At 37.3% G+C, this 10,316-nt stretch overlaps 1 protein-coding gene across 1 annotated transcript; it reads right to left on the minus strand.

Moving 5' to 3' along the window:
• Positions 1-680: 680 nt before the first annotated feature.
• On the minus strand, positions 681-4,913 carry NIK3 (NSP-interacting kinase 3). The gene is made up of 11 exons (XM_089609999.1): positions 4,383-4,913; positions 4,042-4,174; positions 3,861-3,932; positions 3,629-3,772; positions 3,397-3,468; positions 3,223-3,282; positions 3,050-3,156; positions 2,803-2,949; positions 2,378-2,719; positions 1,664-2,055; positions 681-1,162 (listed from the first exon to the last, which is right to left on the minus strand). Exons 1-11 carry the CDS (start codon positions 4,486-4,488, stop codon positions 842-844), a joined length of 1,896 nt encoding a protein of 631 aa, XP_089466125.1. The 5' UTR covers positions 4,489-4,913; the 3' UTR covers positions 681-841.
• Between the last annotated feature and the right edge of the window lie 5,403 nt (positions 4,914-10,316).

Raw genomic sequence — 10,316 nt, forward strand, 5'->3', positions numbered from 1 at the left:
AATGAACCGAGGGACTCATACTGTATCCACTATCTTAAAGAAATATTATATATATATGTATATATATATTGAATCTTTTACAGGCATTTCAATTCTTTTCCGGAAAGAAATTAATGACATCTACATATTATGCGATAATAATATATGGTGATAAGTTTTGCATGAAAGCAACAAATTATTTTAGTGCATTCATTTATTTTATTCAACTTTGACAATATGAATAAATAGCTTAACTTGGTAAAGAAATATTAATCAAACTCACTACTTTCATTACAAGCCCTATTTATCTTACAAAATAACAAAATACAGCAAGGATATGAGTGAGCAGCCCGGTCTAAGTTTAGAAATTAAATAAATCCATGTCGAGTTCGTGAGGGAACAAAACGAAGAGGTGGAAAAAAAAAGTGTATTTTATTTATCAACTAGGCTTAAATTATAGAGAGAGAGAGAGAGAGAGAGAGAGAGAGAGAGGCTATATACATTTAATGTAAAAATCCCGGTTTTTAGTGCATTTTTTGTCTTAAACGATTAAAAAAAAGACAAGATAACGACAAATTGGCATGCTTGTTACAATCAAAACCATCAAATAAGCTGAATAATTACATTACATACAACACAACTCTCTAACAAAATTGATTAAATAGAACTAATGTAACCATTGAAAAAAAAAAAAAAAAAACCTTTCTACAAATGCAATCACTCAACTAAAGGGCGCTATATCCACAACAATCATATACTATTTCCCATTACAAGCTTTTACTGAAAATTGAGATATGTAAAAAAAAAAAAAAAAAAGGTTACGTGGTATACAAGCAAATGGGAAAGAGAAAGCATAGACATGTCACCTAGGGCCGGAGAGTTCCATTGCTTCGACGACAAGCGAAGAGTCTTGGATGTAATCGGAGTATCGCTGAAGCGGGTATTCGCATGATCGGGCGGTCCTCGGAGTCTCGGCTTTCTGAGAGGCTTCCCATTTCTCGGCCAACCCGTCTCCTTCCAACATTTTCATGACGTCCGACATTCTCGGGCGGTGAGACGGGTTGAACTGAGTGCATAGCAGAGCCACTTGGACCATCTCTTCTAGCTCCACTTTGTCGAACTTTCCTTTCAGGTCCTTGTCCACCATCATGTTCAGTTTTCCCTCTTGATGGAGCTTTTTCACCTGCGTAAAACACTCCCGGCTCGATCTCAGCGGTAGGAAAAAAAATCAAATAATAACCACGCTGAAAGATTCAAGGAAGAACTTCGCGGTTTGAGTGGAACAGTGGGAGAGAGAAGAAATCATTATATTGAAAAAAAAAAATGGTTCAAGATGGTGATATTCGGGTCATTTTTGGGGTTGGGTCAGAGCGAACTCTTCGTAGTTATATTTTGAGATGGCACACCTTTTTTTTCTGTTTAAAAATGAGTATAATTAGAGAGACGCGGAAAGAGAAAAACAAAAAAAGGGGGGAAATGATATGTTTCTCGCGAAAAAGAAAAAGAATCGAAAAAATCAATCCTGTGTCCTTACTAATAAAAATTTAATTTCAAGTTGGCAGCAATATAGCTTTTATATACTTCTAGTTTGAAACATGATTTTGAATGCAAAAGGCATCAAAGGGAAATGCAATAGAAAGAAAAATTCCTTGAGAAAGCTGAAAGAGAGGGGAAGGGAATATACCCAATCAAGCATAACGCCTTTCTGTTTCGCTTGGCGTCCGAAATCCAAAGCCTTCTGTCCGGTGATGAGCTCAAGCAATAAGATCCCGAACCCGAAAACGTCGGTCTTCTCCGAGGATTGGCCTGTGCAGAGATACTCAGGAGCTATGTGGCCGACCGTGCCACGCACGGCCGTAGTCACATGAGAGTCTCTGTGGTCCAAAAGCTTTGCCAACCCGAAATCCCCGACGACCGCTTCAAAGTCTTCGTCCAGCAAAATATTGGCTGCTTTGACATCTCGGTGGATGATTTTCGGGTCGCATTGCTCGTGTAAATAAACTAGCCCCCTAGCCGTACCTAAAGCTATTCTCTTTCTTCTTGTCCAGTCCAAAGCCGGTCGCCCATTAATGTAATCTAATAAGAAAAACAAATCAATTTTGTTAGGATCTCAGATATTGGAGCTCTATAAATATACGAAACTTAGAAATTTATGTTAGGTTACATATAGAGAGGATTACAGATTAAGGAAGAAATTTGAAAATCTATTATTGTTACAGTATCAACGTTTTGTTAGACCCGGAAGAGTAGAGCAATCTAGAGGGACAGACTGGACCACCCCTCGAATCGTAGACCGTTTTTGGTGTAATCATTTGATTCAATTATGTATACGAGTATATATATGTATATATATATATAAATATATGTTCCTGAATGGTTAAGGAAACAGTAAGCGAACCTCCTAATCGAGAGGCAACGCTGCCATTAGGCATATACGGGTAAACAAGAAGCCGTTCGTTCTCAGTTGAGCAGAAGCCGCAAAGCCTGAGGAGATTCCGATGAACAGCAAGGCTTATCAACTCGACTTCAGTCTGAAACTGGATTTCACCGCCGACAGCGTTGTAGTCTTTTAACCTCTTAACTGCAACGAGAGTACCGTCGCTCAGAGAACCCTTGTACACGATTCCGAACCCGCCTCTCCCGAGAATATGCTTCGAGTTGAAGTGGTCCGTTGCGCCGCGGAGCTCTTTGAAAGTGTACCTTCTCAAGTGGCCTAAACACACTTCTGGGTCGTATTGATCTGCCACAAAAAGGTCGGAAAATGTTTCAGAAAAAAAAGAAAGATGTATTACTTGAGTAAAAAAGCTTGTCGAGCAAACTAACCGTTGACATCAAAGAATATCTGTTGGTTTTGTCGGTATCTCCACCAGAGATACAATCCTACTAAAAGCGTGATGCTAAAAGTCGCCCCGAAGCTTGTACCGGCAATAATGGATATCCGGTGGCGTTTTGTCTGTTCATCCGATTGATCTAAACAAACCAGAAATCCAGAGACTTTATATCATCAAAATACCTGACAGCGAGGGGAATTAGGAAATTAGAAGAAGAAAAAATATTATAAGAAATTTACCTTTGAAAACATCAGGCGGGAACGAAAGTGGCTCTGGAAAGCCAGTGGCCGAACAGTTGTTGCCAAACTTCGGTCCGGTTCCACAAATCAAGGGATTACCTCCAATCCTGTGAATTGAGAGAATACAATTACCAACATGTTCCAAAAAAAAAAAAAAAAAAACCTTGGCTTACTTGAATGTTCTTGCGGAAAGCTTCGGCAACGAACCACTCAGATTGTTGAAAGAAAGGTCTCTGTCAAGATGTTAAGCATAAAGATAGCCATGAGCAAAGGTTCATAACCTAAGCACTATAAATCACTCTACAAATCTTAAGATAATAAACTAACAGTTTGTATAAAATACTCACACGAGAGTAAGACCTTCAACGGAAGATAGAGATTCGGGACATGGTCCTGTAAGGCTGTTATTATTCAATCGCCTGACTTGCTCAAAAAAATAAAACCAAAAAGAAAACATAATTAGAACTTTGATAGTTTCGGCATAAAAAAGCTTGTCTTGGTATTTATTATAAATAAATAAATAAATAACTGTAGCAGCGAGCAAAAGGAAAAAAAAAACAAGTTCATTCCGAATCTTACAAAAAATTCAGATTCTTCAGGTTCCCCAAAGAATCAGGAATTTTCCCGACGAGCGTGTTGCTCGACAAGTCGAGCGTCTGAAGCTTCTCCAATCTTCCGATTTCAGCGGGAATTGGACCCGAAATGGCATTGTTTTGAAGCAACCTAAACACATAAACGCTCAATTAAAAAGGCCAGTTAATATAATCTCACAATCTAAGAAGAAAACAACACTCAAGAAATGTGAACTTACACAGATTGCAAATTAGTAAGGTTTCCAATCCACCGAGATAAAACACCTGACAAGCTCTGGCTAGGAAGTCCCCTAAAATTACAGAGAGAGAGGATTTAAAACTTGAAGAAAACAAATCCTTCATGTATATTCATAAATATTAAAGGCCACATTAAATAAACGTAACTAAGAACAGACTTACAGAACAGAGACATAGCCATCTGTGGAGCAAGTGACCATTCTCCAGCTACAGGGGTCCACAGAAGTAATGTCCCAATTTTCCAATACATTGTGTGGATCAATCAGATCGTTCTTAATCGCCACCAAAGCCACAACTGTTCATTTCATAAATGCAAAAATATATATATATAACATGAACTTTTAATAATGGCTAAAGTTCTCTTTCTATCAAACTATCTATGCAACGACGAGATAATAAATAAATGAGAAAGAGTATTTGTTGTAAGCAATATGAACCGTACAAGGAAATATTAAAAGTTCTTCAAAACTGTGTTGAATTAGGTAAAAAACTGAAAAACGAACCTTCGTAGTTGATACCAGTCGGAGAGAGAGTTGCGGAAGAGACCTCCAAGAGCGCTAAAATCAGAATTGCGCAAGCTTTCCATGAAAACTCATGGTTTCTCTCCATTCTCCGGAGTTTCGGAAAACTTTTTTTTTTTTTACTTTCTCCGGCGAAAATCACTCCAGTCCACAACGACTAAAACTGCCATAACCAGCACCTGCATTGCCGTACCGGACGAACCAGAAATTCCGCCATGAAAATTCAATTTGAGAAACCTCTTCTTTTCAGGTAAATTTAAGAATTTTGGTCTTCTTTCTTCAGATTCTAATTTAACTCGGAGAGAGATTAGAGTTTATGGATATTATTTTCAGGAGAAACTTGAGAATGGCGTGAAATTGAGAGAATCTGGAGATCTGAGAATGTTGAAAGTGAATGGTTAGAAGTTTTGGCAATTCCTTCAACTTCACATTATCTCCTTTTTAGTTTAAGAGAGACACACACAGAAGAAAAAAACAATAACAAATAAATAAATAATTTAATAATAGCGAAAGAAAAGAAAACAACCAAAAACGCTTGCTAATAAACGCCAAAGAAAAGTGACAAACATTTTTTGACACAATTACAGATGTGGACAGACCAGACAGAGTGAGAGTGAGTCTATAATTTTTTTTTTTTTTTTTTTTGTGAAAGTCATTAAAAGGATATGAAAATAAAATATGCTTTTTTGCTCTCTTATTTTAAGGGGACGCGTGGGTAAACCTGGCTTACCGGGAGTTCCCGCGCCTCCCGTCCCGCCCCCGCCCGGACTCCCGTTAATTCGCCGAACGGGAGTCCCGTCCCGTTATATAACGGGACGGAGGCGGTAAATGTCTAACGGGATCCGCGGATCCCGTTAGGCAGTATAAAAAAAAAAAAAAAATTAAAAAAAAGAATTTAATAAATAAAATGAAAGGATTAAAGTGAAAAGATTTGGAATAAGTGGGTAGAAATGAAAAATATGAATGTTGTTAAATAATTAAAAATGGGTAAAAAAAAACAATAAAGAAGAATGTGAAATTAAAAATGGGCCTCCTAAAAAACCTCACCGACCCCTAAAAAGGTGCGACGGCGAGGAAAAAGAGCACCCCTTTCCTCGTTAAATGTTTGAAAATGTATCCCGGACAAGGGCCGGGATATCCCTTTGTTATACACGATACTTTAACCATTTATGTTTACGTTTGCAAAATCAACTTCAAAATCGTCTAGAATATCGAAGCACATGAATGTTTCTTGTGCTCGATTTCGATGTTGAATCCAATCTTTTCCGCACGTCAATGCTTCGACCATCTCCGGTTTCAGGCTGCATCTTCTATCGTCGATGATCCGGCCCGCGCTGCTAAAAGCCGCCTCAGAGGACACAGTTGAAACTGGGATGGTGAGGATGTCTTGTGCCATAGATGACAAGATCGGAAACCTCCTCGCATTCTGCCTCCACCAAACCAAGAGGTCGATGGCTTCGTCGTCCGACCTGACCCAATCGTTCCTATCGTACTCTTGGATCTCCGGATGGGACCGTGCGTCGGTTGCGCTTGACCTCGTCTGACTTGTCCCAGCTTCTTGTTGTTGAGGAGACGGGCTGTACGCGGGCGCGTTGACGAAGACATTCGTGTATTGGTGTCTTCTCGGATATTGCGTCTGTGATTGAGAAGGTTGCGCTCGGTATTGCGGTAGAAGTTTCGCCTCGTAAACCTTGAAAAGATCAAAAAAAGCTTGCACGATCCTCGGAAGATCAAGTGCAACGTAATCTTGGTCCACAAAATGGTTTCTTATGTATTTCAAAAAATTTTTTAAACCTCCAATTTTACATCGGACGTCTAGAATGGCTCCAAAACCGTATAGTAATGGAACCTTTCCAGCCCCCCAATATTTTAAAAACTTTGCTGTCATTGCTTGAATAGAATCTTGAAAAATAGTTTCGTTTTTATTTTTATCAAGATGCACAGCTATTGCGGTCATAGTATGAAGACCGAGAAAAGAAGTGGGAGTGTAAACAGCAGAAAGATAACAAGTTTCTTTATAAAAAATGTCGAGAAAAGAAACAAATGATTCAGCCATCCTAATATCCAAATCAGATATAGCGTTTTCGCCATGTACGCTGTTAATGTAAGAAACAATAACATCGACGTAACGCTCGGATAAGAAGTTGGTCAGCATAAGAAAGGTTGAATTCCACCTAATTTTGTTATCTAGGTGAAATGTGCGTTCTTGAAGGCCGTTTAGTCTAAGCCGTCTCTTAAGCTCATCTACTCTAGAGGTTGAACTATTTATCCAACTTATGTAATTCCTAATCTTGTTTATCGAAGGGTCGTAACTAGCGGCTCCGGCTTGAACTATGAGGTTGATGATGTGGGTAGCACAACGTTGATGTATAAGGGTTTCGTCTGCGTTAAGTTTTTGGGTCAACTCCCTAATCATGGCGTTGTTGCTAGTGGCATTATCTAAGGTCACAGATATAACCCTATTGTTCAAACCCCACTCAGCTAAAACACTAACTATGATATCTAAGATGTTCTCACCAGTGTGCGAACCTTCTATCCTCCTAAACGCTATGATACGTTTGTTCAGGTTCCAATCGTCGTCTATGTTATGGACTACAACGCTCATAAAGTCCATCTTAGATTGACCGGTCCATATATCCGATGTTAAGGCTACGCTATATCTACCAGAGGATATTGAGTCTTTCATTTGTTCCTTTTCTCCTAAAAACCATTTTAGGATATCGGATCTCAAGGCTTTCCTAGACATTAGTTGTACGTTTGGAATAAAAGAACTAATGAATCTAACAAAGCCTTGAGATTCGATATGACTAAAAGATTGATCGGTTGATACAAAATATTCAACTAAATCACGTCTAAATCTTAAAGGATCGATGTTACTTACTTGGGTTGTAGAGGCTCCAGATTGTGTCCCCCCCTGGCAGTGTCTGTGATGACTCCACAATAGCGACGTCCCAACTCTAGTGTTATGAGCGCTAAAGATTTTGCCACAAACGTGACATTTTCCGGCTTTTTCACCGTTGGCAACCACCTCTTCAAAGAACGTCCAGACAACAGACCTCGCTCGACGTCGTGATGCTTGTGCTTGTTGAGGTTGTTGTTGTTGTTGCGGTGGTTGTTGTTGTTGAGGTGGTTGTTGTTGTTGTTGTTCTTCTCGGGCACGTCGTCTTTGTCGGGTCTCCTCTTGTTGCTCACGTTGTCGAGGTCGTGGAACTTGAGTTCGAGGCTGAGGTGGTGGCGGTGGGACGTCTTCTTCTTCATCCTCCTCCTCCTCGTCATCATGTTGTTCATTTGGATCTTGGGTTTCGTCGTCGTCTTCTTCTTCATTTGGATTTTGGGATTGATGATAATGTTCCTCGAACACTTGAAACTCTTGAAAAGCGGCTTCGGATGGCGGTATTTGTGCTTGATATGCTTGCTCGGGATCCATTTGAGGATAATATGGCATTTGTGTGTTTGGAATTTCGGTGAATTCCGTATTGTGGAAAGTAGGAGCAACATAATTTGGATCGAAAGAGTATTGGGTGTTTGGGTCGGGGGCGTTTTGAGACAAATGCAACCAATTTTCTTCAAAACGGTGCATTCGTTCACCTCGGGAAGTTCTTCCCCTTCGACCTCCTCGGTTGTGGGATGATGATGCCATGAGAAAATGAAAGCTTTAGAGAGTAAAATTGAGAGAGTTTGAGAGAATTAGAGAGAGAGATTGAGAGAATTTGAGTGAAAGGTGTGAAGAAAATGAATGAAATGGGGGGGTATTTATAGATTTTAGAAATAAGTGGGAAAAAAAAAATAAATAAAAAAACCTCATTTTCGCCTCCAACGGCTAAAATCCAACGTTCATATTCGAACGGCTCTTTTTTTTCGGCCGTTGGATCTTTGATCCAACGGCCGAGATTTAAAAAAAAAAAAAAAAAAAAAAAATAAAAGCAACGGTCGCTAACGGGATCCGCGGATCCCGTTAGCTACAGTAACGGGACGGGACTCCCGTCCGTTAGTCTTAACGGGACCTCCCGTCCCGTTACCTTCATTACCGGTAGCGGGGATTCCGTCCCGTCCCGCTACCGGTAAGCCACGTTTACGCGTGGGAAAGATGTTGTACTTTTCTCCTTCATATTCTTTTCACCTGTTAACACTTGACATCGATGCATTAAAAAATTAAAATCATTATAATTTATTAATATTAATTTTGGGGATAATTTTTTTTTTACTTTAAATAAATTTATATTTTTTAAGGGGATTTTTTTTCTTTGCTGGTTAAAATGTATTTCAAGAAAAAGAGATATGGATGCAGAAATAGAAAAAGATAAAGTGAAATTTGCAGGTTGTCACATGCTTGGACCGGATTGTGGCTTTTGCATGTTTTTGGCTTGTCATTTCACTTTTTCTTTTTTATTTTCACTATTGAATAATTGGATTGAATAATTGAAAAGAAGTAACTCTTTTTTCTACCAATTTTTTTTTCCACATTTCAGACAGAAAAAATAAATAGTGTTTGTCTCCCCATCCCGCTAAAATGCACTAACGTTCTTAGGCCATCTCCAACCATACTCTAAAACACTAAATATACCTTTTTTTTCCTCCAACCACACTGCAAAACCAACACCAAATTTGCAGTGTTGTACAGTACCGCGCCAAATTTGGCGTGGCACTGTTCACACGGCAATTTTTTTTTTTTTTTTTTATACTTATTTATACATATATATAACCTTACAAATATTTATAAAACACCAAAATTCATAAATTGACTACAAAAATACATTAAAACAAAATAACAATACATAAAAATTTAAACATAGATTACAAAGTTTAAATTAAACACACAAAATAAAATAAAAACTAAAACAATAACATAATTTTATTTATTTTAGTTTTTTTTTAAATATTGGTAAGTAATAAATAATTTTAATCACTTAATTAAAAAATATAAACATTATAATTATTTATTAAACTATTTATTAATAAAGAGATTGTATAATTTTAATAATATAATAATGATGAATAGTATTTTTAGTGTGAAATTTGGTGTTGTGGTTGGAGTTGGAAAAAAATTTGGTGCTAAATCAACACAAAAGTTGTGTTGAATTAACACCAAATATAGAAATCGGGTTGGGGTTGCCCTTAATCATAATAATACTATTAGGCTAAATGATAGTGAAAAGTATCAATTCTTACACTCACATTTCATTGCAAAACTAATAAATTTTTATCTCAAAATTTACTTTCAGGCTTAAAGTGATTTGCAAGTCATAATTATACTGCATAAACAATACATAGTAAATTTGACTTTGAAAATTACATGAATTGGTTTATTCACTTATTATTACCATAATCTCCCAAATGTGCTTGAATTTTTTTAAAAAATTACTTTTTACCTCTATATCGAATAATTGCATGTACACGTTTCGCCTCAGATTATATAATTTTGTAATATTTTTCCTCTTCGAAAAATAATTAATACACCTTGAATTTTTCTTCAGATATTTTTTTTTTACATAAAAAAAAAAATCTAAGTTTAAATTAAAATTTGGACTTGGATGTTCCACTTCTTTTACCGCAGGCATAGAAGTGGACATCAGAATCAGAAGAGCAAAAAAAATTTATTTTGATCGCTAATAACAGATCCACCGTTTGAATCACTATTTTAGATTTCATAAAAATATTGTATCACTCAAGTTTTGTGATTTTAAGAAAAACAAAAGACCGCTGGATATATCTCCAAACGCTCGGATTCATCTTTCATAAGTCGTGTAATTGGTAGAAATATGATTTTTTTCTTCTAGAAGGATTTTTTTGTCATTATCAGTTGAAACATTATGTTTCGACGATGATCAAAAGCGGCATAGGCCAGAATCGAATGAAAGTTTTGGTCGAACGCCTGGATAAAGATAGGTTTATATATCTCATTTTAAATTTATTTTC

The sequence above is a fragment of the Urtica dioica genome, chromosome 3, assembly GCF_054948205.1.
Source record: "Urtica dioica subsp. dioica isolate 48M chromosome 3, U.dioica_male_clone48M_v1_H2, whole genome shotgun sequence".
Lineage (NCBI taxonomy): Eukaryota > Viridiplantae > Streptophyta > Magnoliopsida > Rosales > Urticaceae > Urtica > Urtica dioica.

Coding starts and splice junctions, on each gene's coding strand:
- NIK3 (XM_089609999.1), bottom strand. CDS start 4,488: ATGGAGAGAAACCATGAGTTTTCATGGAAAGCTTGCGCAATTCTGATT. Junction 3,773..3,860: donor CTTACTAATTTGCAATCTGT/GTAAGTTCACAT, acceptor TTATGTGTTTAG/GTTGCTTCAAAACAATGCCA. Junction 3,283..3,396: donor GTTGAAGGTCTTACTCTCGT/GTGAGTATTTTA, acceptor ACATCTTGACAG/AGACCTTTCTTTCAACAATC.